This window comes from Amblyomma americanum, chromosome 11, assembly GCF_052857255.1.
Source record: "Amblyomma americanum isolate KBUSLIRL-KWMA chromosome 11, ASM5285725v1, whole genome shotgun sequence".
NCBI classification, from domain to species: Eukaryota; Metazoa; Arthropoda; class Arachnida; order Ixodida; family Ixodidae; genus Amblyomma; species Amblyomma americanum.
This window is the reverse complement of record NC_135507.1, coordinates 4,005,227-4,032,061: the sequence shown is the minus strand read 5'-3', so window position 1 is coordinate 4,032,061 and position 26,835 is coordinate 4,005,227. Positions and strand designations below refer to the sequence as shown.

At 48.0% G+C, this 26,835-nt stretch overlaps 1 protein-coding gene across 7 annotated transcripts in view; it reads right to left on the bottom strand.

The window, feature by feature from the left end:
- Positions 1–7,983: 7,983 nt before the first annotated feature.
- Positions 7,984–26,835, bottom strand: part of GABA-B-R2 (gamma-aminobutyric acid type B receptor subunit 2) — a 352,176-nt gene continuing 333,324 nt past the window's right edge. Inside the window, exons 14-21 of one of the 7 annotated variants that reach the window (XM_077644160.1) lie at positions 25,227–25,337; positions 22,557–22,790; positions 16,765–16,926; positions 16,141–16,270; positions 15,587–15,674; positions 14,485–14,699; positions 13,853–13,912; positions 11,594–11,996 (exon numbers count right to left, since the gene is read on the bottom strand). In XM_077644160.1, the coding sequence (XP_077500286.1) occupies positions 11,731–11,996; positions 13,853–13,912; positions 14,485–14,699; positions 15,587–15,674; positions 16,141–16,270; positions 16,765–16,926; positions 22,557–22,790; positions 25,227–25,337 (1,266 nt within the window). In that variant the 3' untranslated portion in view covers positions 11,594–11,730. Of the gene's footprint in view, positions 11,997–13,852; positions 13,913–14,484; positions 14,700–15,586; positions 15,675–16,140; positions 16,271–16,764; positions 16,927–22,556; positions 22,791–25,226; positions 25,338–26,835 lie in introns of all 7 variants that reach the window. The other 6 variants (XM_077644161.1, XM_077644162.1, XM_077644165.1 and 3 more) reach the window with 6 other exon arrangements.

Sequence of the window (26,835 nt, the reverse complement as noted above, 5' to 3'; positions counted from 1 at the left end):
CAGACAAAAAAATAGAAAGCCCATCCGGATAGCTTTATTTTCGGCGGGTGCGTAAAGTTTGCAAATTCAGCCGAGCCACAAGCTATCATAAAAGACTGCATATTTAACCTTTTTGAATACCAGCATACCAAAGAGAACACGAGTGCTGACCGCGTTGTTCTCTTCGCTTGATCAAAAGAATCGCGTTTGAACTGACACTACAGGAGTCGTGGCTGTGAATTCCTTGCTAGCATGCGCTAAGCGTAACAAGAAATGCATTATTGCTCCTTAAGTTCGAATTCATCCCTGTACACCAGGCAGATCTAGCACACACTTTCATGGAGCTCAACTACGCTGCAACCCTGCCTGCCAGACAGTGGCACTAAAGTGATAAAAAGAGTTTTAGCGGACCGTTAACTCATTGCTTGTACGGTAAGTGCTGTGCATATTGGATGAACAGACACAGTTGCCCCTGCACGTGCAAAGCACATGCAGATGTGCGAAATTCATAGCGCGGGCGTGTACTTGAAGCGGGTCTACGGTTCGCTAACTCTCTCCAACAAAGGCTCAACGCAGTTTTGTGAAACACACACACGAAAAAAAAAACACAGTACTGAGAGGGACAGTCCATGACTGGGCGCTGAGCGGCCATCGAGGACACTCCTGTTCGCATCGTTGCTTGCCTTGTCGGCACACGCAGCCTAGAACCGTCCCAGTCAGGAGTAAGGCGAGCTTTCTTCGGTGTCCTCCGACAAACGCGACTCTGTCGGTGTACGTCAGTGCGAGCTACCGATGGGCGCACAGAGACGTCGCTGGGGTCAGCCAGGAGGTGCGAGGTTAGTGTAGTTTGCATGTCACTGCTTTCGTGGCGCACCTCCTGGCCTCACAACCCGCTGTGGGATACGCACTACGACGTCTTCGAAAAGTTGCACTGCTGTAGCACTAGTGTCGCACCGGTCTCACCCTAGTGCAGCGCGTACTCGCGCGCTCTTCCTACACTCGTTCTCTTTCTCGCGGCACTACAGACAAAGAACGAGAAGAGATTTACTACAGAGTCGAACAAGGTGCGGTACACCGTATCAAAGGCGTCGCTTGAACATTTGGGCCATGTCGTATATACAGGGTGTGGCAGCGCGCGCGCGCCTGTGCTTTCCTTCTCCTCCTAACTCCCACTGTGTGCAGTATCCGTCATAAGTTCGAAGGCCGCTTAGTGGGGGACCGCTAGAGCGCGCCGTGGAGCCTCCTGGTGCTCTTGGTGACGTGGAGCTCTGTAAGGAGTGAGGAGGAAAGTGCATCTCGCAGAGCCAGAAAGCTTTGCAGCTTCGTGAGCGCTATAAAACAGCGCTACTGATCGCCCCGACTGTGAGAACCGCGGTCGACCGCTAAGTGGCATGCTTACTTTTGGCAGACACTGTACGGCATTTCGCAACGTCTCTGCTTGGAAGGAGGAGATGGACGTGGGCGCGCTCTTCAACGCTGGACGCACGCACACCCCGCACGCGCACACGACCGCGGTTTTCTGCTCCTACTCCCTTCCCGGGTAACGACTTCTCAGAATGAACGAAACAGAAACAAGGAAACAGTCGTGTGAGCGTGCGTGGGCGTATTACACATTTATGCTCGCGTATGTAAATGTGTACTCTCTTCTTATACATGTATTCGCGACTTCTCCACCGTTCCTGGCGATTTGTACATTTTCAGAGAGAGGAGATGGGAAGCGGAGAAGTGGGAAATGGAGGTCGGGAGAGAAAGGGTTGGGCACTGCCTCGGCGGTCTCACTCTCTATCTGCACTCGGACTAGCGCACTGCGGACGAAGACTACAGACAAGCGACTGTGGTCGCGTTGGTCATAGTCTCGTACGGTGCGCACATTCGGCAACCTTGACAGACTTTCACACATAACGATTTGCGTCATTTTTTTGTTCTATTCCGTCTTATGTTCTTTTTATTCGGCCACGGAATGTGAATGTAAGGGATGGGCCTTGCTGTATACGAAACGAAAGCTGTGCTCGACTTGTGGCATAGAGGTGCGAAACCTGCGCAGTCCTAATGACAACCGCGGTTTAGAACGACAGTGATGGAAATCGGGTGAAGGAGATGTCGCAAAAGATTGTCGCCATCTTTGTCTCGGAACGAAAAAGAATGATTGACTGATTGATTTAGGTTGCGCAACACCTCAGGGAACAACGAACAGTGAAACGTTCACCTGTGGGTAGCAAGGAATGGGAAGAGAGAAGAAAAAATGCGTGAAAAATCCGCCGTCTAAAATTTTATCATCCCGAACCATAAGTGTTGACCTTTTTTATTGCGGGAAACATCGCTCAACCACGCTCTTATATGTATATACTTCCGGAGGTGGGAAAAACGAGCTGTTGAGATCAGGGAATGTGGACACAACATTAGCAGGTCGTACCATGGTGGGCACGTTGCGACTGCACCGCGATTTTCCGGATATCACACACCCCGAGCAAGCTCTGTCATGCTCAACACGGTCCTTCAGGAAATACGAGAGCTGTGATTATTGATTGGAGCGCTCGCATTCTAACGTGGGTCAGCTAATCCGCGAGTCCTCGGTAACCATGTTCGAAGGTTCCTCCGTAATCAGGCTAGTGCGCTTCAGTAAATCGGAACTCTTTTCATGTGATAATAAAGCGAAGCACATAACTGACTGAAGCGACAGTCCAGCACACCTTTGTCGCCTCCACTTTTATGCACACGCAACGGCTAAGTGCGGACGGAGACAGGCGGTAAAATATTACGTACAAGATCTACTATGCATTCCGCAAGCAATACTTTCTTTTTTCCTTGAAAGTAACTGCATACAGCTCTCCAGTTCTTTGGTAACGTCACGGGAGCTTGGACCGGACGATCGTACAGCGCCCCATGTAGGTACACAGCGGGGAAACGGACGAGAATGCGCGCATGCGCATAGTGCGCTTCTGAGCAGACGGCGCTGCAATTGGTAAGCATTTTTTGCGCATGGGCGCACTCGCGCCCGTTTCTTCGCTGTGGTCCTGCATGGGGCGCTGAACGACCGTCCGGTCGAAGCTCCCGTGACGTTACCAAAAAACTGGACAGCTGTATGGGAGAACTTTGTTTTGTTTTTCTTCTGCTTTTCGTCTGCTGGAATTGCCAAGTAGCCGACTGAACCGCAAATGCACACGGGAATTTTTGACCTTTTTCTTCGTTGCTGCACTAAGTGGGCGTTACGAATACCGGCTTAACGAACGTCTCGAGATGAAGTTATGTGCAGTCGACTTCATTTTCTGACAAATGGGCAGAGGTCACCCTGAACGTGACGCAGGTCGCTGCCTCACTGAGTGTGCCTATACATTACAACCGGCTGTTGTATCGTTACATAAATATTCTCTCACATTCTACACACCATACTACAGATTTCAGCATATACTGTGTTACGACAGTCTGGCCAACGTGAATATTTGCAGAGGTTGTAAAGGGAAAGGGGCGCAATGGTGTTCTGTACTCAATCACCTTTGAAGGCTCAACTAAAACGACACAAAAAGAAAAAAGAAGGCGGCTGGCTGCAATCAGATGCACGTAACGAAGATGCTCGGGAACTCTCTACGTAATCGACCGCGTTTTAAGCGGTTCGCTCTAGTGTTGCCCAGCGAGGAAGTAAACACGAGAGCCACGTACGGCGAAAATACCACCTGACTGCAGCAAGAGGACACGCAGGGCCCTGACCTATGCAGTTAGGTTAGTGTAGTCACCCCAACCTATTCCAGCTTCGGTTAAGTTAATGTAGTCACACTAGCCTACACCAGCTTCGAGAATTGCTATGGAATTCAAGTGGCCCAAACAAGCTGCCTTGACAGCAGGTCTATCTCAGATGTAAACAACTTTTATAGTGCTCGAGTTGGGAGAACCGTTTGCCTTGACAGTGGACCTATATCATCCTAAAGATTTTCTATAGTGTTCACTTAACAGTTTGAAGAGAGGGCACATAAAATAGCAGTTCAGTTTTTAGCTTAGAAACAGCAAATATTTTATGCGTAATGTAATTAGGTTAGTTTCTCAAGTTCATATTTTTAGTGATTCTCATTTTAGTTTTTGGGAAGCGTTGCTCTATAGTCATAATGTTCCTGTAAAATTCCACTTCTCCATAGTATATAGAAATACAACGACGAAAAGTCTATGTGGGGCTTTTGTTGGCGGTAGTTTCACAGCGTCGGTAATGTTGAACAGACACCAGGAAAGTTAGCCCAGAGGAGGTAGGTTAAACTCAATGAAACACATAGGTGCGTGCTTTATTTTTGTGGTTTCGTGGACGTGTACATAACTTCACCCAACCAAACTTCTTCGCCAGATGTCACTCGTAATAAATACATTTAAAGCTTAGTTCGCTCCTTGACCAAAGGACCACAACTTCCGAAAAATTTTCCACCTCCAATGATTTCCACAGAAATCATAACGTGACGAGTTGGTGCCTTGGTTCAGCACTGCACTTAGGCTTTTTTTTTGTTGGGGGCGTGGAGATTGGGAGCTGCTATTTGTCGACAGATTTTACTAAGCCTGACCTTGATAACGTAATAAACGTTAAGCAGTAACTTGCGACATCAACTTCAGCTAACGTCGACTCCAGAGCCATTTGTAGCTGCAATTTAAATACCTAACCTCAGTCAGCTCCCCTGCGTGTCCTCCTCCGCGCACGTCACTCAGTCACGTGACCCGTCGGGGGGGCACGCGGATTGGATGCGCTCGCCGCACGGGGGCGTGTCGAGGCAAGCGCATGACTCTTGTCAGGTACGGAGCGCACGTTCTGTGAGTGTGTCGCCGAAGGGGAAAGCGCCTTCGGCATGGGAGGGAGAGGGGTTTTTCCTCGGACCAGGGCCGGATTGTGCGCACAGCAAGAATTGAACTTCGTCCTGGAGGCCTCGGTTCATTACCTTGCTTTTTTTTTTCTCATAGGTAGTTACCAGTGCTGCATCTCTTTGAGACTTCAAAGGGTCAAGTTCCGGGGTTGAAAGGTACAGACATAGAGGGACGAAAACGAGCTTTTCTTTGTCTCCCGTTCTGCCTGGTCTGTCTGCAACTTTACGTTGAAACTTGGCCACTGGTCTGGTCTCAGAAACGGAGCCCACAGAAAGAACCCGAGGTTTTAATTATCACAGCAACAAGCGTCGTCGAGGGTAACTGCCTAACTGTTCTTTAGGTTTGTCGAAGCTTTAATAGACGGGAACTTTGTGGTTTACATTGCGTTAACACTTTATACGTACACAGTATAAATCTGTGTAATTTAGCAGCTGTTATATTACGTTCGTGTATCCTCGCAATGAGAGTATATCCAATTTCAGCACAGTTAACATCCACACTAAGCGGCAACCACCGTCACTGAGTACTTGTCATTACTCATGCACAGCAATCGGTGGCTTTTGGACACACGCGTCGGAATCGCAGGATTAGCTTCATAAGCGCGCATAAGAATTTGTCCACGGGTATGGACCTGAACCCTGGCAACCGGATGAATTGAAAACGTAAATCAGGAGAAGCTCATGCTTTTCAGGCCAAGTCCTTAGTTTGATGCTAAGAGGTGACTGGTGTCTCCTCACACGAGGGCTGCCGCAATTGCAGAACTTAGTTGCGCCCATTGAGTCGACAGTTAAACAGTGCCTACCTTGTAACAATGTACTGCAATTGCGGCAGCCCTCGCGTGGGTCGCGTGAGGAGACACGAGGGCTGCCACAACTGCAGCACGTAGTTACAAGGCAGGCATTGTTTAACTGTCAACTCTATGGGCGTGTTGGTCGAAATATTCACGCATTTCTGTTTCAAATGGTTCGCATTATGTCTGGAGTTCTACTATGATGCCCATGTTAGAAAATCGGCATGGCTAGTATACCTTGTTTTCATATTTTTGCTATTCTGTCAAATCTAAACAAGGTTAGCAGAGACACCGCCGCGACGTTTAGCTAGAGTTGTGATTACGTAATGTGGACAAAAAACATCCGTTGATGTCGTCTTTAGCCCATAGGTAGCCAAGTTATAATCAGAAGTTCACACTAGAGCGCTTTTAAAACCCCAAGATTATCAGTGTACAGACTACTCTCACACACGTGGCGACGCATTTAGAGAGCTTGCGAATGTCATTGAAAACGCCGAATTTCGAGCTCATTCATCTTCAGCTCGCTGCTGCTTAATCCCTTCCTAATCCGGCCCTGCTCCGGGTATTAGTTCACCGAGCTACAAGTGGCGATCACGTGACTGCTGCCGATCACGGAGCCAACCACGGTGCGGCACACCCGTGAAAGACAAAAAACGTCGTTTCCCGTCGAAGAGACCTTCGTACGTCGCTCTCAAAGGCTGGTTCGCATGCATGCGGCGGAGCGAATTGAGGGGCGCGTCGCGGCGAAAATTTCCAACTTGTTAGAACCTCGACGCTCTTACCGCTCGAGCCGCCGCGACGACTCAAAACAGGTTTTTGCGTCCCGGCGGCAGGATTCGCTAGCGTTTTTGCTTGCATGTGAACCAGGCTTAAAGCGGTTGCAAAAAAAAAGAAAGAAAAACAAGTTATAAACAGTGCGTGTTCGAAAATAAAAAAAATTTGCTAACAGCGCGCTGGCACTGAGCTCAACTAGGGTCAGACAAAACACAAGCATACCAGTTTTTTCTAATGAAAAAGATTAATATAAAAATAAAATAAACATTTACAACCGCCAGTCGCCGCGCAAATAGACTACGAAGGGTCAGTAAACCTTTCGATGCAGATCCATTTATCCCTGGAGGTCAGGCTTCGCCGAATAAATAAAGCTGTAGTATATTCCACTGTGAATGTCTGCTGAAGATTCAGTTCGCAAAGTGACGAAACAGAATGGAAACAATAGAAGCGTAGCGCCTGTTCTAAGAGTAAAATAATAAAGACTTATTTCTGAGGGCCTGTACACATTCGTTTCTGGATCATTCAGGGTTCATGAAATTCGATGTTGGCCTGCCAAAATTATTCTCAAGTTTGGTTAGACTAGTAAGACTTCAAGGGCAAAACGAATACGTGGTACCGTAATTCATGGCCATGTTGAGCGAGCGCCGGTACAGGAACAGTACTTGAAATTGGATTGCACTGCAACATAGCCTCATTAATGCGTCGCGAAAAACCTGTCTTAAAACAACAACTACCAGAAAGATTACAAATCCCATAGTCAGTGCAGTTTTTTTTCTAAATTTTTTGCTGACTCGGAGCAAAAGATAAACGCGCCGCATATCACAACTCCGGATTTCATTTCAGTTGGGCACATGGGAAACAACATCTGGGGGAAAAAATAAAAAAAAAAGGAAATCACGGCGTCTGCCAGGGACAAAAATTTAGCTGTGAAGTAGCGCCTTCATTATGACCTCCGGTAAGAAGACGAAGCTCAGGATATAGAAACAAAACAAATGATCACCACAACGCGACCAGCTGTGGTTAGAGACAGTGACCAGGATCGGATATCGAAAAGACGTGCATCGCATTGGTTAATACTTCGTAAATATGACAGTACCCCGAAAAATCGAAAACCACACCTTTAAGACGAATTATTTTTCTGACCTTCGACTGGACGTAACAGGCGGCTTATTAGTGCAATATAACCGAAGGTAAATTATTCACTCTGCATTATTGTCCAACGCAAGAATAAATGCCACGCCTAAGGCAACATCGAGGCAGCTTTCGCTAGACGCATAATTGCTTGAGTAAACTTCCGTGTTCCTGCAATGTTTTTCCGCGCACACGTACAAGGTGGCGGTGCACTACATTTTCCGCATTCAGCAAATGACGTCATGCTGCACGAATTCGGCAGCGAATGCAGTACAGTTTGAAAAACGGAAAAAATGCCATCTCGAGCAAAGAATGCAAATTGATACTGACCCACATCAAAGCGCTGCACGGCGAACAAAACGAAGGAATATAAAAGAGAAGGAGGACAGAATTACTCTGCATTGAAGCGTTAGAATCTTGCAAGGATACTTGCCGCCTCCAGGACTGGACGCGACGAAGATTTTTTTTCTTTTCTTCGATATTTAGGACAAGCCAAGCAAGAAAGGTTTCCATTTTCTTTTTTAGTTCAAGTTCGCGACATTCCGCCTTGGCAGCTCTGGAGTGGAAGGTGAAACTGCGAGTCTACGGATTTTTGGGACGTGACCCGACGGGTACTTCATATGGGATGACGTCACCGCATCGTGCGAAACGGTAGTGTCATTTCTTGCCCGTAAAACAGCTATGCCAAAAGCCTGTCTCTGTGATGCGAGGTCTAAGGTCTGTGCGTGAGTACATAAAAGAAAAGTAAATAAATAAAAATACCGAAGCGGCGATGCGTGCTAACACTCCACCCAGCTTGTTCTTGGCATTGCAACTGACACTTTCTGGTGTCAGCCGCAATGCCAATCCGTTCCGGCTTCTACCGTAGGGAACCGGGGCGGGGTCTCGTGGCGACGTCTTGAACTAAGGACATTGTTCCCACGATGTTCACTCCCTAACTCGCTTGCTGCTGTCATAAATCTACCTTTTTGTGCTATGTTGACTTCGCGTGTAACGCTGTGGGCTTTCTTTAGAAAAATCACCGACTTTCCGTACAAGCTTTTTCGGTGGGTTAGAACACCACCACTGCGTAAGCCGAAAGTTGCACAGCCTCCTCCGGATAGGATTCGTGGCAACTCTTGTTGTTCCTGTGGTGAGAACAGCCGTCGGAGTCACGGGTTACGAAACAGTGTCAAATTCAAGGGCTTTAACTTGAAATTATATTTTGCCTTTTACGCTTGATGCAAATAAACTATAAGCTATGCCATATCTGCCACTGCTGTTTTTCAAGCATTGTTCAGCCGATGCCATCAGCGATGTGTTCACCTTTCCATCAGAATGCATAACTCTCATGTACTGCTTTATCTGACCATGCTAAAAAGTGAGATGCTAGAAACTTTTTCAGGGACAGTAGTAATCAAGAGCAAATTGATCAGAGTTCCGACGAAAGCCGAACCAAATAAGTTGCATGCAACCTGCCCATGATTTTAAGCTGAGCCTTGTAGCGCCATCTAGACACCGGCAAAAAAAGATATGAAAAAAAAGGAAAATGCAGCTCTCCGTGTCTGTTACTGAAACGTTGCTGATGCGTTTCGAACGACTGATCGCCCCCCCCCCCCCCCCATGAATACATAAAATGTTTTAAAACCGTATTGGGTGCCCCTTAGAACAAGTGGGGTGGAGTGCCAGTTTCACGTTCGACGTACACAGCAGGTAAGGCGGTAAAGTGAAAGCAGCGACCCACAAAAAACACGGGCATTGTGCGAGTCTCATGCATACATACCCCCACAAACACCACTCACACACGTCATGCATGGCCGCACAAGCGGCAGAGAGCGTCCGCAGCACAACTACACATTCTCAAACCGAAGATACGACGATGAGGGGCTTCCTAACCACACACGGCAAGCGCTGCATTCATTGCCTCCACGTATATCGCCTCGGGAACAAGTCAGCTTTCCAACAACAAACGACAAGAGTTTTTTTCTTTCTACCTTCTACGTGGGTCGACCACCACCGATTAACCAGGAAGCTGCATGCTATCGAGAATAGGCCTACCGAACGAAACAGAGCTTTGAACACATTAGTACGACGACCAACGCGTCCTGCCCTCTAGGTAGTTGGATCCGAACTGCACACGTCATTCTGTTGCCGATGTATGTCAACGCGGATGATGCCACGTGGTGTAGACGGCCAACCCCGTGGGGCAGTGAGGGTTAGTCAACTCACGTTTTTTACCAAAACTTCGTGGACTCATCAAAACGGGATCAACAGCCACATGACAGTGGTAGCCCTTGAAGTGATCAAAGAATATTTGATAAAAGTACAGGGTGCGAGGAGGTACAGGAGAACGTTTGCCAGCGCTGAATGCGTACAGCAGTTTTGCACGGGTGGAGAGGCGAACAAAGCACTGTTTTTTTTTCCTTATGTACCTGCGGACCTTACTAACTGTCGGTTTTTCTCATTTTTCTTGCAAATTGAGGTACAAATTCAACATTTTACAAACTACTACTGCCGGTGTGTTTTGAGGAGAGGGGGGACGACTTGCACATCTTGGCGTTCCGGATTTCACCCGGGGAGGCCGCGGTTATGAGAAGCTCCCGCATATCCCGACTTGGATCGATTACAAGGGTCCTGCTGTATGGTGCATGCCGCAACGGCGGCTACGTTCCCAGTGCTCCTTTCATAGCACGAAGTGTATCGCTTTTGGTGACGAAAGAGCCAATACACGGCTATTCAGGAGCTCTGTGCTCGGGCAGTTATTGAGACTGCAGGCACATTATGCAAGGGACGCCCTCCCTCTTCCATTTTCCTTTCCTATCCACCGCACTTGTTTCTCTCGTGTTCGCTAGATGGAGCAATGTCCAGCAATAACAAAGGCCTACACCTGCTGTCCGGGCGAGTAAGCATGCCTGCCAGGGAAAACAAAACAACGTCGCGACTTGCGCAGTGCATTGTCAGATTAGGTTTGGTTGCTCGTTTGTTTGAAAGATTCTGGGTTTCAAAGCCCCGGCAGGAGAGAGTATTTGCCTCTCGAAATCGTCCGTGCGTTGGTTGCTATCTTCGAGTGCAAGCGGGTAGCTTCATGCTCCTGTCCTGCACTCGTTCGTGTGTCCACCTTCCACTAGAGAAAGATTGCGTTGCTCAAAGGCAGGGCACTGGACAGATGAAGTAAATGAGCTGTCATGGAAAATAAATGGATCTTTGTTTCTTTTCGACATCCTTTAAGCGAGGTGCGTGTCATGTGAAATTCTGGGCGAAGAGCGTTCTACTGGTTTGAAAGTATTTTGACTGCTTAGGCCGCTGTGTAAGTTTGGTTGAAAAGAGTCGAAATGTCCATAAGAAAGCCCATACCTGAAATTTATGAAGGCAATGGTGAGACGATTTCTTTGAAATTTCCGAATCCCAATGTGAAATAAATTCTTTTTCCTCCAAAACGGTTTGCCAAATTAACACATATATATCGCAGCCACACGAAAAAATGAAGGAAAATTGGGCGAAACAAAAAGGCAACAAGAAAAATGGTCGAATTATCCGTATTAAGTGCATGTGGCCGTAAAATAAGAAGATAACATTATTTTGCATTGTAACCCTTTCACAATGTCGCTTTCAAATCCCAATATCAAAAATTGGCCAACTGAAAACATAAAAGAAAATTTGCTTAAGACAAGTCCTCCTCAAGACTGACTCAGAATTCATGGAGTTGGAGTAGGTTTACACAGAACAGACGCTGTGCTTAACTCCCGCGTTTCCCCTCGTAGTACCTTTCTCATTTTGAGGACCTTCTCTGAATCGTCTCGGACACAACTCCGTTTGTTTTTCCTCGTGCGCTCTTCCTTCGCCCCCGTTCTTTTAAACACGTGATCATCGAGCAACTTTTGCAGTGCCCTACTCTCTTCATCTACCGCAACACCCGCCCCTGAGCACCGTTTAGTTTTTGTGTCTTCCTTCTCGCCACGGTCGGAGAACCCTTAGAACGCTACCGCTACTGCACGTGCCCGGCAGACCACAGCAGAACACACAGACCCCCAGCTCCCGGGTCGGCCGGCAGTTCGACGGAGACCTGTTCCGGGAGACGGGGCCACTGCGCCCCCTCGCCGAGACCACACGGCACGGAAGGAGGAGAACGCTTTGCATATTGCCCAGTGGGGACGACGACGACGAGGACGGCGGGGTCCCCGGCCGTCTTCTTCATGTTTTGAGCTGGCAACGAGGACGCGACGCACGACGGCCTACAGCGTTCCTCATAAGTATTCCACAATATCACACTTGATGGATGGGTAGCTTGAGTACAGAGCAGTCCTGTCCTGCACCATACGGCTGAAGAGGAACGGCAGCAGCGGGGCGCCGTCCGGTTCGATCAGGGACACCGTGGCGCCGCCTGCCGGCGACGTCGCCGACGCCTCCTGGTGGCGGTGCTGAGAAGACTGCTCGGGACCGCGAAGGGCCCCGAGACTCTTGGCCCTCCTCCGGACGCTCATCTGCTGCTGCTGGGGGGTCGCCTCCGGGGCTGCTTACAAGAACACCAACGGAGAAAAAGAGAGAAAAGGGAACTGTTTTCGCACTGGTTTCGGTAGAGTTTAACCCCTGACTCGCTGACCTACTTTGCCCAGTGTTTCCCTATCGTGAGTTGTTAGCTGACCCCTGACTTCATATATCGTTTTTTGCCTTCCTGAGGTCATGTAAGACTGTTCCTTCATAAAGTAATTGTATACATGAGCTGCACTCAATATGTTTCTCACTTTGTGGCTGCGTATCTGTCATTCCATTCTAGCAGCGTACCCTTGGTATGTCTCGTTAAGTAGATTGTTTTTGCGCTGTTACGTTGTCATATACTATCTGTCGCAAAAGTTGACAGGTCAGTTTACCGTTTGTCGGCGCGGGTTTGTACATGCCTCTGCGAAACACTCTGGTTAGTTTGTTCAACCGAGCTCGGACGCGGTGGAGGCGATCCATCTCTTTTTACGATATGTTAAGCGCGACAACGTCGTGCGCCCTACAGCCCTGGGTTTTGGCTGGGGGCTTTTGCAATCGATTATACTTGACGGGCCCCTAAGTATATTCATGTTTATGGAATTTCGGTTGGAGTCAGTCTCTTATGGCAGTTTGATTGATTGATATAATTCCAAATTACCTGAATTGCATCACCTATATTTTCTGGAAAATGAAGTGAAACTTTATATAGATTATAGCGTGCTGGTACAAGTTATATTAAACAGTCCCTATATAAAGCAGGTTTTATAACCATACCGCACAAACGACGCTGCAGTACGTTGATGGATAGCATTTAGATGAATTGCTTGTGCCATTAAATTGTTCTTAGTTAATGTCTGTGCGTCGAGTGTATAAATGCGTATTTCATATTCCGGTCAGGTACTTCGCTCTTGTCCCATCCTGAGACACTGCTTTGGTTTCGAAAATATAATAATCTGTTTGTGCTCATTCTCGTGCAGCCGTGCGACAGATCGCGAAGCAGATGGCCGTGAAAAGCAACTGCGCAGTGCACGAGGACAGAGTAGGGGCAAATTGAAAGTGCGCTGCGTACATGCTGCGTTTGGCGTAACCTGTGCAGCCGAGTGCAGAGGCGAGCAATGCCCGATAACAGTGAAGGTACACTTTCTTATTTCCACATGTCGTCACTGAACGCGGCGTACTATGCCCGGAAGGAACAGCATTATGTTTGCTCAGCCCGCACCCCTCACGTGGCCAGGAATCTTTCTGAATAACCACCGTCATGGACATCCCCTTCAAGTGGCATTGTCTTGCGTTGTACCCAACCTCGCGGATAGTGCATTTCTGAGCTGCGAATGGGTACAAATGTTCCTTGCTGTCGCAAATGCAATCTCGACGTTTAGAGTGCCTATATGCCCAGCGCGTCGATACTGGCAGCCGGTCACCTTTGGACGTAGGTCTCTTAATGTCATCGGGTGCTGACTGATGGCAGGCCATGAGCAGTTCAACACGAACTACCGCAAACTAACAGAAGAACTGAGCTTAGCGAAAATTCATGAGTATGCGTTGCAACATGCCAATTCAGACTGTATTCGGGCAAAGAATTTCTTTTACTGACGCGCCCTAAGTGAAGAGGATGTAGCGGAAATAAGATTTCCATCGTGGTGTCTTCGATGTGCCAGTGTATAATGGAGACTTCAAAGAGCGTAATCGCGCGATCAGTGTTCTCTCGGATTTTCAGAAATAAGCAGGACGAAGTAAGCAGGGACTGAGCAAGGCTTTCATCAACGTAAGTTAGCAAAGGCATGACCCATTGTTGTGGGCACGGAGCTGAGCTGCAGTGCGTGCGCGGTAAAGCCGTGTGCACGCATGTGTGCTAGCGTTGCTGATCGCTGCGTTCTAGTGCGCACTTACACTCGTCCGACTGGAAGTCTTGGCAGTCCTGGTCTGGAAGCGCGAGCAGAGGCGACAGCTCTGCGCAAGGGCAAAAGGTCAAGGCACTCCCTCGCTACTGCCGTCTATAATACGAACCACTCGCTGCATTACCGAGTTAGGTTATTACTATAGGCGCCGCCTACAAAAACTTTCTTAAACTCGTTTCTAGAGGTCTGTCCCTGGGCGCTGCCAAGGAATACGGCGCCACAACATTCGATAACTCTCTTAGCTGAGGCTAGTAACTCAGCGCATCATTGTCCTGTCTGGTGATATGATGCTTCTTCTAATACCAGGATCGATGACACACATTATTGCCTGGAACTGCTGTTCTGAAAACACCCACCTGCCTTCAATGACTTGCAAATATCCAAGCGCGCTCCTCTCAAAAATGCCGACCTGTCAGAAAACCTACAGTCTAAGGATTCTGCCCATCAGAAGTGTGTGGACTCTGGAAGGCGCCAGTGGTCCCGAAAGTAACCCTACGTCAGGGCGAACAGGGACACTCATGGTAGCGGACGAGCACGCGGGTTGAGAAAGGGCTAGCTGCTTTTGCAGTAGTTGACAGTCCTTGCGCAACGTCGAGAAAGAGGTGGATGGAGGCAGACGCGTACCGTCCGAGGAGGCGGTCCTCTCGGCGTGCAGGGCGAGCCCGTTGGCGATGGCGCGGTGTTCGGCCGCCCTGCCGCCGCCCGCGTGCGCTGGCTGGTGGTGGTGCATGACACGCAGCTGGACGCTGCCGCTGCGCTGCTGCCGGGTGCCTCCTCCGCCGCGACCCATGGCGGCCAGGGCGGCCGGGCTGCCCTGAAGCGACGCCGTCGAGAGCTTCCTGCGATGAGCACCACAACACGGGTAAGAAGAAGAGTGCGGTGAACCGGCCTATCGGGACAACTGAAGAAGAGCACGTTATGTTAAGTACGGTCTCCCCCTCAGAATTCTCGAAATGTTCTTTAAAGTTTCTTTTCCTTTGCCACAAGTTCGGTGCGAAACAAACCTCCGACACGCTATGCAAGTATTATGAGCTGTTGCGTGATTTTTTGCTGCATTGAATTAAAATTCTGTGTGGTTGGTTTGGTTTGATTTAGGGGGTTTAACGTCCCAAATCGACTCAGGCTATGAGAGACGCCTTAGTGAAGGGATCCGGGAATTTCGAACACCTGGGGTTCTTTAACGTGCACTGATATCGCACAGTACACGGGCCTCTAGAATTTCGCCTTCATCGAAATTCGACCGCCGCGGCCGTGATCGAACCCGCGTCTTTCGGGCCAGCAGCCGAGCGCCATAACCACTGAGCCACCGCGGCAGCAAATTCTGTGCGGGTATCTCTAATATTATTACCTTTACTAGAACCTTAACGCCCCCAACCCAACACTTATTGCGAGGCATGGCCAGTGTTGGCAATATTTCTTTGAACGGAATTCCTTTGAATATTTCTTTGAAATATTGAACGGTCGGTCACGGAAACGATTATACAAGGAATTCTGCTGAGCTTCCATGTTGAAAAGTTAGAGAAGACAGGCAAGTTAATACCGAAAATGCGTCATCATCATAACCGTAATCATCAGCCTGACTACGCCCACGGCACGGCAAAGGCCTCTCCCATGTCTCTCAAATTAACCCTGTCCTTTTCCAGCTGCGCCCATCGTTTGTTCGCAAAATGCAAACAACACTATATAGTTATTTTACACAGGTCAAAAGAAGATTAAGTGCGCTCACCTTTTCACCGTTATCTCCATAAAACTGTCCTCTTCAGTAACTGAACGGATGGAGATAATAGACGTCGTATCCTCTTTGCTATTTTCTGCTGTCAACAAAAGCCGGCACAACACAGTTACTGAAAGGGAATTTCCTGAAGCAAAGGCAGATAGGCAGAACAGCAGTTGCAAGAGGGTATCTCAAACGACCGCTTTTGCACACAGTGGCAACATTCCACGAGCAAGACTGTTTTCAAAATTAAAGTACTGCTCTTGCAGCTGCACAGGGCGATTGTGAGCAAAATACTGTCACGGGACAGCAATATCAGTTCAAAATGAGGAAATCCCACGATAGAGCTGAAGTAAGACGCGATGCGTATAAAAGCAAGCTAAAGTGCGAATGCAGCAGACGGGGGTGCAACACCCCAGTTGGCAACAGTTAAAAACAGTTAAACAGTTGCTTCTTCAGGAACTAGTTCCTTCGGCTGTTCATACAAATTGAAACGAGCTGAAAAAGAGGAAAGGATGAGGGCACACATCTGGTAGAGGGCTAGAAGCAAGCTTGAACAGACTTACCTCGCTCTGAGGTTTCAAGTTGGGAAGGTGAGCTAACTTCTGGAATCGTCGTAATGGCGTCATGCGTGACGACTATCACCGGCTCTACATCTTTTAGCTTTAACAATAACGACTGCAATTCAATGTTTTTCTGGAAAAGAAGAGAAAAGAACCTCTCAGTTAACTCGAGTCGTTGCACATCTTTCATGACATGGCTGCAATGAAAAAGTACTCAATATAAAGCAGTGATACACTGTGCGGAAAAAAAAAACTACACATAGAGAGTAGTCAATAAGGTTAGAAACAGATTTCGCTGTAAGGAATCTTTGCCCATGCCTCAAAACGCACAAAGCGGTATAAACAAGTATCATAGACTGCGGGAAGCAACACAGCGAGAAACAGACTTAAGAACAGAAGTGTGCAGAACTGCATGACTACCCGCACTCACGGGCTTGCACATCTTTCTGATCTCTCATTCGAGAAAAAATATGTTGCTGGGGCAACACAGTACCGCGAAAACACAACAAAACCCTCTCTGGTCCGGTGCCTTCCACACCCGATAACCCGATAGGTGTTTTCGCTAACATTACATTTTGCTAAAGGAAGCAAAAAAAAAAGAAAGAAAGGATAGGGTGAAGGGCTGACCTCTTCTAGTCGCTGCCTGCAGCGCATGTTCTCATCTTGCAGCACTTTGATCCTGGTGAAGAGGCTTTCGTCGTCCGAATCGCGCCTCGACTTCTTCAGCGGCTTCAGGGTGGCCCGAACGCGGTGTTCGCCGGCCTGCGGGTTGCGCCGAAGCTCCACAAGCTGGAAATTAGAAAAAAAGTGCGAAAAAAAAGAGCCATGTGCCAGAGAGCGGATTGAGTAGCGTCACACTCGGTATTTAGGGGTGAGAGAAGAAAGAGAGGTAACACCTCTACGACGTTTGGCGCTCTTGTTTTGAAGAGACAGCGACAGCTGAATGCGCAACACCGTTCCTCCTACCCCTTACTCGGATTATGAGAGCGCCCAATAATCGGCACATTTCGGGATTGCATTTTCTTTATCCAGCAAGTGAACACAGCAGTTTTCGGTTACACTATGATGGCGATGCCGACATCGATTTCAATGCCGACGTCTATGCCAGCGCCGATGCCAGTGCTATTGGAGAGGCCAGTGTAAATACAAATGCCGATGAAAATGCTACAGCGAATGCCGATACAGATGCCAACGAAAATGACACTGCATATGCCTGTGGCGGTGCAGCCGAGACAACACCGAGCCGATGCGGTGCCGATGCGGTGCCGTGCATTTAGGAAGAGCTCCCATTCCACTGCTCGCGAAAATATCCGAAGGTCACTGCAGACTAAGCGAACAATGATAGGTGGCACGCCTCCCTCTATTACTCAGTTAATAAATTTTGGTGGCACCACACTTCCGCGACGTTGAAACGTTACGCCGTACTGTCGCCGAAGTCACCAGTACACCGGAACAAAACAGCAAAACTAGGTCCGGTGGAGACGCTTGCGGCACCAGAGGTCGGGGGCCCTGACTTCTTTTCCTCCTCTCACGACTCGCATTACCCCCATCTCTTCAATTTTTGACCGCAGAGAGCGGTTGCCTCGGGCGCACTGCCGGGCTGAGTCAGCGGCATCGGCGCCGGCAGCTTGGACATCGTGAATCGTTAATCCCTCACGTACTGGCGCAGCCGTTGCAGCGAAGCGGCGCCGGAGGTGACCTTTTTTGTCGAAATGGTTTAACAGCGCTGCTAGGCTGCCTGCGGTGTCTTGGGCACCTAGATGACGTCGCACTGTAGAGCGTTATGCACGGGCGATTTTCGCGAACTGCCATTTGAATACTGTTCCTCACGATCGATCAGCAGATCCGATCGGCAGAAGAAACGGCACCAATCGGTGCAGTGCTTATGTATCGATGCAAGGCTGCATTTTAGTCGTTTATTAGTAGGAAAATGTATGATGATGAATGCAATAATGAGGCACGCCACATTTGTTGCAGGTCAGGCTGTAAAAGGAACATTGGCCGATTTCCGATGTGCAGCAACCGCAAAGGTGCACAAGTGCACCTGTGCACGCGATGAGCATGGGGGACCGGGAGCGTGTAGTGACACAGTCGCTCGTGACTGCGCCATAGAAGATGGGCGGTTGAGTTTCAGCTAGAGATGAAGCTCGCAGTAACCTTGATGGTCTTGTGGTACTTTAGATTTCGCACCTTTATGCTCACCGTTATATTCGTCGCTTACTGCAAACGAAGCATGATTCGAATGCACATTTTTTTAACGGCTTAATTCAGCACAAGAGAGCAAGTAAAGCTGAACCGCAGGTGAGCATTACAGCAGTCGTCGACATCCTTGCGCCACCTCCATACACTCTAAACATGAAAAAGCCTATAAGGGAGTAAAAAGGGACTAAGTTTTCTTTTAGGGCACTCCCTTTTAGGGGTTGGATACGCTTGCTGAGGGAAAAGCGCAGGAATGAGCCACACTGAGAGATACACACGGGCGCTGTCGTACATCGATAAGAGGGCTGCTCGGTCACCTGAATTCAGAGAATAGTCACCTCGATGAGTAAAACGTGTATTTGTGAAAGAATTGGTAGTTAAAGGAGAGAAAAGGGGATGTGGGTGTAGTGGCCCGTCACTCAAACAACAGATAAACACTAATGGAAGGTGAAATAGCAAGTGCCCGAAGAGGCTAAAATCTATAAAAACGGAAAGCTGCGAGGTGTAGGGGCCTTCAAGAAAAATAGACATTAAAACCTGATGGAAGGTGGAATTATAGACCTTTTCACTGTTTACAGCTTGATTGAGCATGCGTGCGTGTTGCGCCCTGCTGCGCATGCGCAGTTTGAAATTTGCCAAACCTGTTTAAATTTTCCAATCAGAACGCTACTGGCGCAGTCTAGTGGCCATATGGCTGCGCTGAAAAAAGCAAATGTGAAAAGGTCGACAGGGGCCTAAAAGAGGCTAAAAACTTTAAAACCAGAAAGCTGCAAGGTGTAGAGGGCTTTCAAGCGAAAAGCATTAAAACCAGTCTGACAATAAAAGTGGGCCAAAAGCCCCAAGACGAGGAGTTAAACGATAAAACACAATGATAGGAACAGTGAAACACTGGAGCCACGTGACCGGCCACAACGCATGCCCAGCTGTGCTTAGGAACTTCAATTATTCCTCAGAAAGATAGATGGACAGTGTACTAGCACAGTGATCCTTGGCAGAACGGACTTTGATGGCTTCAATTATCTCTCTATACGTAAGTTCTCGTGCTTTACCGATAATCACACTTTCATCGAATATTGGAGAGCAAGTTTTACTTTCATTTTTTGAAGTGTTTGGCCAGAACCCCGGAAATGGCAATGTTACCAACATTGTTGTCATGTTCTTGCCGCCTGATAATTATTCACCTTGTTTGTCTGTTGTTTGCGCGACGGGCCCCTACACGCACCTCCCCTTTAATCGTCTTTCATCACCACTTTTCCCACAAATGCATAGTTTACTCACGGATGTATTCTCTGAATTCCGGTGACCGAGCAGCCCTCTTATCGATGCACCACAGCGTCCATGTGTGTCTTTCAGTGTGCCTTGTGTCTCATCCCTGCGCTGTTCCATCACGATCCAAAATAACCAGCTTGCCTGCCAACTCCATCTTCTAAGCTTGACATGCTGGCTTATTACCGGAGTAAATTTTGTTCATTAAATGTACGGAATGCTTACTCTTGGCAACGAAGTTATATTCCCACTGCAAATCATACTAACTTGATGCAGTTAGCAATGTGAACAGGCTTTAAAGCGCGGCATCGGAGGTCCTGAGGTCAGCAAATAGAGGAGGCTGAAATCTCGCTTAAAATGTTCGTAACTGCTAGAATTTCGCATATTTTGAAAAGGGAATTTGCTTTCTTTGCTAGCCGTAAATATTCCGCATTTTTAACGATGGAAATCTTCCTCAGGGGAGCACGATCCGAAGACTGCTTCCGCCTGCATTTTCGAATCTTCGTTTGTCAAGACGATGCAGGTGCCGTAAGTTCTGATGGCAAGCACTAGGAGCGTAACTGAAGGCAAACATGGCGCTTGTGTCCGTAATATATCCCTGCACTATTCATGCGCATGTCATTTCATGTGCACCGCCAATTCTCGTGCGATAGAGTTGCTGGCTTTTTGCTGCGCCACGTGATGCCCTGAAATCAAAAGACTTCAATCATTCAGTTCTTTTACTGCCCTCGCCATCGGCCCCATCAATCCTGCGAAAAGTTCGAAATACAATTAACGCCGTAGAAACAATATTTGTCTCTATAATCAGCAATGCCGAAATACACGTCTCACGATCACAATGCATGCACCAGTTTGCTTGAGGCGTCTGGGTGTACCGCACGAAAGTGTCCACGTCACTTCACGAGCACTTCACTGACAAACAAGGAGTCACGAGCGTCGCGGCATTCGTCATTCGTAGCGGTGTGCAAGGTCAGTGTGCTCTGAAAGCGGGGCGGTGAGCTAGTGTGCGTGTATGTGCGATTGGGTGGTGCATGCGGGTGGGTGAGTTTAGGAGTGCGAGTGGAGGGACTCGATGCGAGATCGTCCCTGCTACATTGGCGACTCCAGCGAAACTGCATGCTTGCACCTCGGAAGTTCGTAATAATGGCGTCCGGGACGAGCGGCGGTATCTTAAAGAAGCGTGGCGTTATATAGAAATATCTGAGTCCGACTAGCAAACAGTGCCAATATTGTACAAGTAATCTGCTTTTGAAGGCTCACTTCGCGCCCTGAGGTGCGTTGAAAACCAGGTTGCCGCCATAGCACGAAGTAGTAAACCAGAGCGGGTGAAGAGGTTCTAGCGCCACCTGGTGCGTTCTTTTTCTCGCGCGCTAAAACCTTCATATGTCAGCAGGCGGAAAACAAACACGCCGTTGTTTCGCGGGTTCCTGAGTGTTCGCTATCTGATCTACCCAATCAGATAGGTCATTAGTTCGTAGTCCACGGTAAAATTCTATTGCTGGTAATAGTGGTAATACATTTAAAACAATTGCGACTAACTTACTGTGCTAATCTAGGTTGGCTGGCATCCCTGTATTGAACCTTAACTTTCAGCTGGCCCTTATTTAGCGTTGCTAAATAGAAATGCTTAGTGATGCATTGCGCAGACTGTATATTAAGATGTGCAATGTAAAGGAAAAGCGGAATTTGAGAGCTCGTTTGGAGTAAAACAGTCATAGCGATGCTGCAGCGCCTCCACTCGCGCCTCATGAACATGCCGATTGACTTTCTGGGGTACCTGGACTCCACCATAACAGGTGGTGAACATTCCAGATTACGCTTAAGGCTAACAACCAGTCGAGGAACATTCCTAGTGATCAGTGCGGGAAGGAGGAAATACTCGGTTCTTATTGATTACAACGCCGACAACAATATAGTATATCGCCAGAAAACGTCCACAAACAGTTATCGCCGTAAAGTTTTCTTCGGCGCTTGAAGACTGCTCGTTTTTCTGTGCAATTGTAATTTTATCTTTGGGAGTACAATAAGGCCACGTCCTTTACATCGCTGGAGTCACGATACAGCAGAACATGACCTACTGGCGATGCATCGCGATCTTTAGGAGTTGTCCTATTCTTCAGCAACAAGCGAATTTATTTTACTTTGACGTTCAATGTTTTTAAAACAGAAACAATGATAATTCCGCGTGTTCCTCGACTCCTTTCAGGAGCAAAGAAAAAATGTGATTGCAGTGAGAACAATTCGTAGCAACGACGATGCCTCATGCTATTAGGGAGTTAGAGGTGAATATCTTAGCAGAATGTGGAATTTACAGAGCAAAGTCAGTGGGTCAAATAAACGCTACATATGCGTTCAATTCGCTTTGCACAGGTTGCGGGGACTGCAATGTTTGTAATGCGCATTGCTTTGTTTTGTGCACGCAATACTATTCCTCTTGCGCCCAGCATGAGCATGGCGCTGTCTGCAGACTAATCCCTCGCTTCTGTCCTGCATTTCCGGCAGTGCTTTGCCAAATACGCAAGGAAATAAAACGAAGTGATTAAACGTCCGGGTCTCACAAGAGCGTTCGGTTTTCTCGAATAACTGCGAGTGAAAAATAATAGAAGATAAATGCCGTTCAACTGCGACTACTGGGCTGTGCCTTGCCACCTGGGCAAATGCGCCCTATACATCGAGACATTGTTCCCTGAAGGTGCGAAAAAGCGTTGTTAGGCTGGAGCCTATCAAAAAGTAACGGAAGTTATGCCAGTGGCGAAGTATAGTAGATGAACGTAGATGAGGTTGGTGTGTGCGAGGAGGTGAACGGGCAAGGCGGAGTGAGCGAGTGAGATGTGCAAGTGGCAGGCAGGTTCTGTGCCGAGTGGTGGTGAGTGAGACACGGACGGTGAGACACGGACAGAGAGAGAGAGAGAGAAGGGAGCCACATGTAGAGCGTTGTGTCAAAATGGGCTCACCAGTCTCACCTTGGGTACAAACACGAGGCAGAGCGTGGTGGTGGAGCAGAAGATGATGAACACGGAGATGATGATGAACGCCGCGTCCTGCTGGTCGCGCAGCACGAACGAGATGGCCGCGCCGATGGTGCACATGATGACCACGTTGTACACGCTCATGCCCACGTACTTGGAGTCGTTCAGCGCCGGTATGCTCACGTGGCGAGTCTCCCACGCCAGGAAGCAACCGAACGCCTGAAAATCGTTACAAGAAGCGCGAAAGGGAAGGCAGGGGGAGAGAGAACATTTATTGACGAGTTCCGGCTCTTCCTTAAATCCCGAAAGCCTTCATCTTAAGCCTCTTAAACCCTTAAAGCCTCAAGTGCAGTGTTCTAATTCCAGAGAACAGCCGAGCGGTGGCTGCCGCTCTGGGCGGCTGCCGACAGGACGTGGTTGCTGTAATCGAAACACTGCCCTTGGATGCCGCTTGTACCCCTCAATTGATGTCCTATTGATTGCTTTACACTCTACCTTGAAAACCTCATAGGCAGTAGTCATGTTTTCTGACATTACCAAGGATAGAGAGCAGCAAGAAGATGCAGTCACTGGTGAAAGCATTCCATCAACAAAAGGCAGTCGATTAGCTTCATTAAGATTATGTGCACTCTTTTATTACTTCACTGTACTAAAATCTCAAGGTGCCACGGCAGTACTCGACACCGGACTTAAAGGCGGTAGAATAGTTTCATTAAGATTCTGTGCACTCTTTTATTACTTCACTGCACTAAAATCTGAAGGTGCCGCGGTTGTGCTGGACACCGGACTGTGAAAGGACTGTAACTTCAGAACTGATGTGGCCGAATAAAGGCCCAAGACTACAGCACGTGGTGGTCAAAATAAGAAAAAGAAGATGGCTTTACGTCAAGCTTTAATAGTGAGAATGTCTGTGTTTTCTACTGCAGCCCTTGCAAGCTTCTGTGTAATGTATCTAGAGTGATGCTTCGTGGCCCACAAAAGCCGGTCAGCAACTGCGTGTCAAGAAAGCCCTTGTGTACGTCGTGAGTCCTAGGTGTACTACTTGGCCTTATCGTATGTATAGTGTACAATGAATGGCTGGAACCAGAATAACAGGAAAAAGTGCTCATTCGCTTAAGACTGAGTTGTCACCCCAGTGCCGCCGTCTCCTTCGTACGCATTCATGTCGGCGTGTCCTCTGTCGCTTGTATGGTGAGAAGCAGCCCCAGGAATCCTTTTTTGCCTGGGGCTGCTTCTCACCCGCTAGTGCGATGTCTGAGTAGAGCTTTCGAAGGCACCGCCATTTTCCCGTTTACACTAAATCAAAATTTACAGGTGATCATTCCGATTCATGCGGCATCAGCGCTAGCAGTGAGACTACGTTTGCGTGATGCCTCATCGGTGGGCTTTTTTAGCTCCTCTCCACTTTTCTAATTGCACGCGTTTCCTCCTGTCTATTTGGCAGTAAAAGATGCCAAGGACAACTGCAGTCGGCACGGAAAGCCGCAGGGATCATGAGCTAAGCTATGCAAGTGGAGGAAAGCAGAGCTTGTTATATCTATCAGCTGGAAAATCCTACTCCCTGTGCTGAAAAATGATGCGTTTGCAGAAATTATCGTAGCACCGGATGACAGACCGAAAAACGAACAGGTGGTGCTAACTGCTGCAGTTGAGGTCGGTCTTTTTAGACTTGAAGGCGCCGAAGGGCACACTGTATTCTTCAGAAATTCTCACATGCCATTTCCGCCATTTCACGGACTGCCGTCCACACTGCCGAGCTGTAGGGAGTCAAGAGCGTTGCCGTCCAGGGCGTAAAGACCATGATAAAAAAAGTTCTTCCAAACATCCTGGTGGCTTTGTACAATAAAAATGACTATCGTTCTCACTTTATAACATCTTCGAGGTGCTGCCCTGCGCCAACAATACGAACAGGCTGAGGCTAACAAAGAAGCGATAGCAATAGTCTGTAGACATTGAACAGGCAAAAATAGTAAGACAGGTTTTTACTGATTCCGTAGAGAGTATATGAATGAAGAATGGTCAAAAAGCAACGATTTTTCTTGTGGTTAAGTACTTCAGATAAACTGAAAAAAAAAAATTGATTCCACTGTGGACCTGAGTCTGTAGACCACGTATATATACCAATAGGTTTTCTACCGGTTTGAAGCTATAGGAAGTCTAAAAATTGTATAAACTAAATGCGAAACATATTTAGGACACTAAGAAAGCTTCCGGTATACAGTCCGCGCCCGGTGTTTAGTTTGTACGGCTACACTTTGGCTGAATTTTTTTGCTAAATTTTTCGTACCCGATACAAAGTGTGAAACGCGCATAAATATGCAAGCGCACGCACATCGCAAATATCCCCAAACTTCGTGATAGAAAAAGCGTTGACAATTTCATGCAACGTTCGGTCATATTGATAACAATTACTATATATATATATATTCCGGATCTACAGACTGCGAAAAGCGCTAGATTTCAAGTTTTAAGCTTGTTTAATCCCCGGACTGTATACCGGAAATCACGGTACATAAGAAGTCTACAAGCAGCATATACGTGGTTCATTTTGTAAGAGCATGCGCTGCATGCGACGCCATCGCGAACGATAAACTCTGAAATAATCAAGAAAGAGGAGACAGCAATTTGTGCCCTCCTCAAAAGCTGTGGGCGTACCATGAGCAGTCCCTTGTAGGCGTATATTGAGCCCAGAAAGATGGTCATCTTGTGGCTCTGACAGTACTCCATCTCTGGAATCACCGACACGTCCTCGTTGCCCTGCGACGCCTGGGGAGAGCAGAGAGACAGCGAGTTAGCGAGGAGAATGGCATAGCTGAGCATCGGAGGTGTGAGGAAATAAATAAGAGGAGCCTTTGCTATTTACCATAGACAAATACGTTTCCTAGTGAGGCAGAGAACTTAGTTTTCATCAGAGCGTGCGTGCATATAAACAAAGAAAACAACATAGTAAGCAAAAAAAAAAGTTGGTTGGAGCAACAGAATGAAAGGTAGAAGGGGGCAGCCACGCACCCTTGAGTAAACCTGAAAGTTCGGACACATCAGCTGTGTTCCGATGCACTCGTGGTGTCGAGAACGGTGCAGTGCGCAGGATTCGACACCAGGAGTACATCGTCATTCTGTACTTTGCGCGTCTTGTGCCTGGCGTTTCAAAATTGCTGCTTGTTATAAGATATAGTCAATTGAGCGCGACGTATACGACGCATGTCAGAGACGACACAGAGAAAGGTGCTCGTTGCGCGTAACGCAAACATTTCTCAAATGCGAAAACACAGTTTTTTATTTCCTTTTTGTTCTTTATTGTTTTTATTTTGATACTAGGTTCATCTTTGTTCGCCAAAAAGCAACGCGTATTTGTGGCCTATGGATTGCGTGTTGTCCTCGCAACTCATAGTCCTCAGTTCAATTCCTCGCACCTTAGTACAATTTTTTTTGTACAACGCTGACGTAATTTGGGATTTTCGGGATTGCTGCTGCAGGTCAGATCCGATGCCGGGTTTTGTTGCCCATGAGCCATAAAATGCTTTCGAATTAAAAGCGTTCAGCAGTGTCCTTAAATTGCGTCCAACTGCGTTGCCAAACCGCTAATCAGTTGACGACACAGCTTCGATGACTCCTTTATCTCCTCACATTCTCCCTATTGTAACATAGTGTTACGTAAATCAGTGCCAGGCATACGATGGCGCGTCAGAGACGGTGCTGAAAAGGGCGCTCGTTGCTTTTAGCAACAGCGCTCCTAAAGAGCGTTTAACAGCGTTGCCAAACCGCCAAGCAACAGACGATATAAGCTTTGGCGGTTTCTCGATCCCTCGACACTCTCGACGCCACTTTAACTCGTGTCTAGAACAGGCTTCTCGGCTCTGCGACTCGGGGCTTTCAATTAATGCCTCAGACGTTATTGATCGGAGACAGAAGCTTTTCTCCTCGAAGCGAACGAAATAAAAGATGGAAACAAGAAGGGAAAGTGTTGGGAGTATAGGGAGACTGCCGAGGAGGCCTCGTGGGAAAATTGCTAAGCGCCTGGACTCCGCAGGCATGTTTTCAACGCAAGAGGAAAAGGGGGGCAGCCGCGAGCTGCTTGGCGCGATCAATCAGCTTTTTGCAGCACGTGCTTGTACTGTTTTCTTGAGCGGCGCACTGTACTGCGACTACCCTCCTTCCTTTTTTCCCTTCCCATTTTCCCGAAGCCCTATATTTCTTCCCCCTTTTCGCTTATTTCCTCACTCCAGAAAGTTTTGCGAGACAATCCGTCACGCTAAGAGCGCCG